Below are 1,101 nucleotides of genomic sequence, written 5' to 3' on the forward strand. Positions count from 1 at the left end.
GCGTGTAAAATCTAAGAATTTATTAGCCAATGGCTAATGTTAGACATCATTTAGTCGCCCAGAGTAAGATTTAGTCGCATATGCGAGTGATTTACTCGCAATGTAGAGGGTTGACTAATCACAGAACCGGCTTTACTGACAAGATGTGCATGACAATTAATCGCGTTCAATTAATCGTGCAGCTCTACTGTCCTGAGTAAGATATATTACATAAAAGATGTTTACATATAGTCCACAAGACAAAAAATCTGCTGAAATTATTAAAATAACCCCCTTCAAAAGTTTGTGAACCCTTGGTTCTTAATACTGTGTGTGTCACCTGGATGATCCACGACTGTTTTTTTTGTTTTGTGATGGTTGTTCATGAGCCCTTGTTTGTTTTTGAACAGTTAAACTGAGCACTGTTCTTCAGAAAAAATCCTCCAGGTCCTGCAGATTCTTCAGTTTTCCAGCATCTTTTGCATATTTGAACCCTTTCCAGCAGTGACTATGCTCCAGAAGGAAACACGATGCATTAAGAGCATTTAATGTGTTAAAACACATCAATTACAGCAGCTTCTGAATGTGTGTGTTGTATGTAATCAGAAGCGGTTGTTAATTCATGCTGTTATTGTTTCTGCACTAGGTCTGATGGCGTTTGAGACGGGAGCGAAGAAGGCGGAGAAGAGGAAGAAGGTGAAAGGTGGAGATGCGTCGGACATGGACAGCTTCCTCGGTCCTTGGGCCAAATACCAGGATGAGAAAGACGTGGCCAAACCCTCAGAGGTGAGACGTTCACAACCTTCAGTTTACGATGAGATGAATCAATATATGATCAAATACGTTTTCGAAGTTGTAAATAAACATTTGAATACGTTTTACAAGAAAACACTTATTTATATAGCAATTTAATAATTTATATAGCCATATCTGAATGAAAATCGATTCAAAGTAAATCCTTTTAATTAGGGATGCACCGATACCGATACTGGTCTCCTGTACTCGTACTCGTTAAAATAAATCACGCTGAGTGGATTGAGCGCGTGGAGGCGCAGATGCGCGAGCTTGTCGAGTGAATATATCTTTCTCACAGACATCACTGGAAAGTTTGTAGTTCGGGCG

General features: G+C 39.7%; 1 protein-coding gene across 1 annotated transcript in view; it reads left to right on the plus strand.

The window, feature by feature from the left end:
* The window catches only part of LOC107667836 (pre-mRNA-processing factor 17-like), a gene marked incomplete at its 3' end in the record, with an annotated part of 26,209 nt that overhangs the window by 23,910 nt on the left and 1,198 nt on the right, over positions 1–1,101 (plus strand). The window contains exon 5 of the mRNA XM_016459556.1: positions 626–765. Coding sequence (XP_016315042.1) covers positions 626–765 — 140 coding nt within the window. The remainder of the gene's footprint in view (positions 1–625; positions 766–1,101) is intronic.

Source organism: Sinocyclocheilus anshuiensis, unplaced genomic scaffold (genome assembly GCF_001515605.1).
Source record: "Sinocyclocheilus anshuiensis isolate Anshui unplaced genomic scaffold, SAMN03320099.WGS_v1.1 scaffold2417, whole genome shotgun sequence".
Classification (NCBI taxonomy): domain Eukaryota; kingdom Metazoa; phylum Chordata; class Actinopteri; order Cypriniformes; family Cyprinidae; genus Sinocyclocheilus; species Sinocyclocheilus anshuiensis.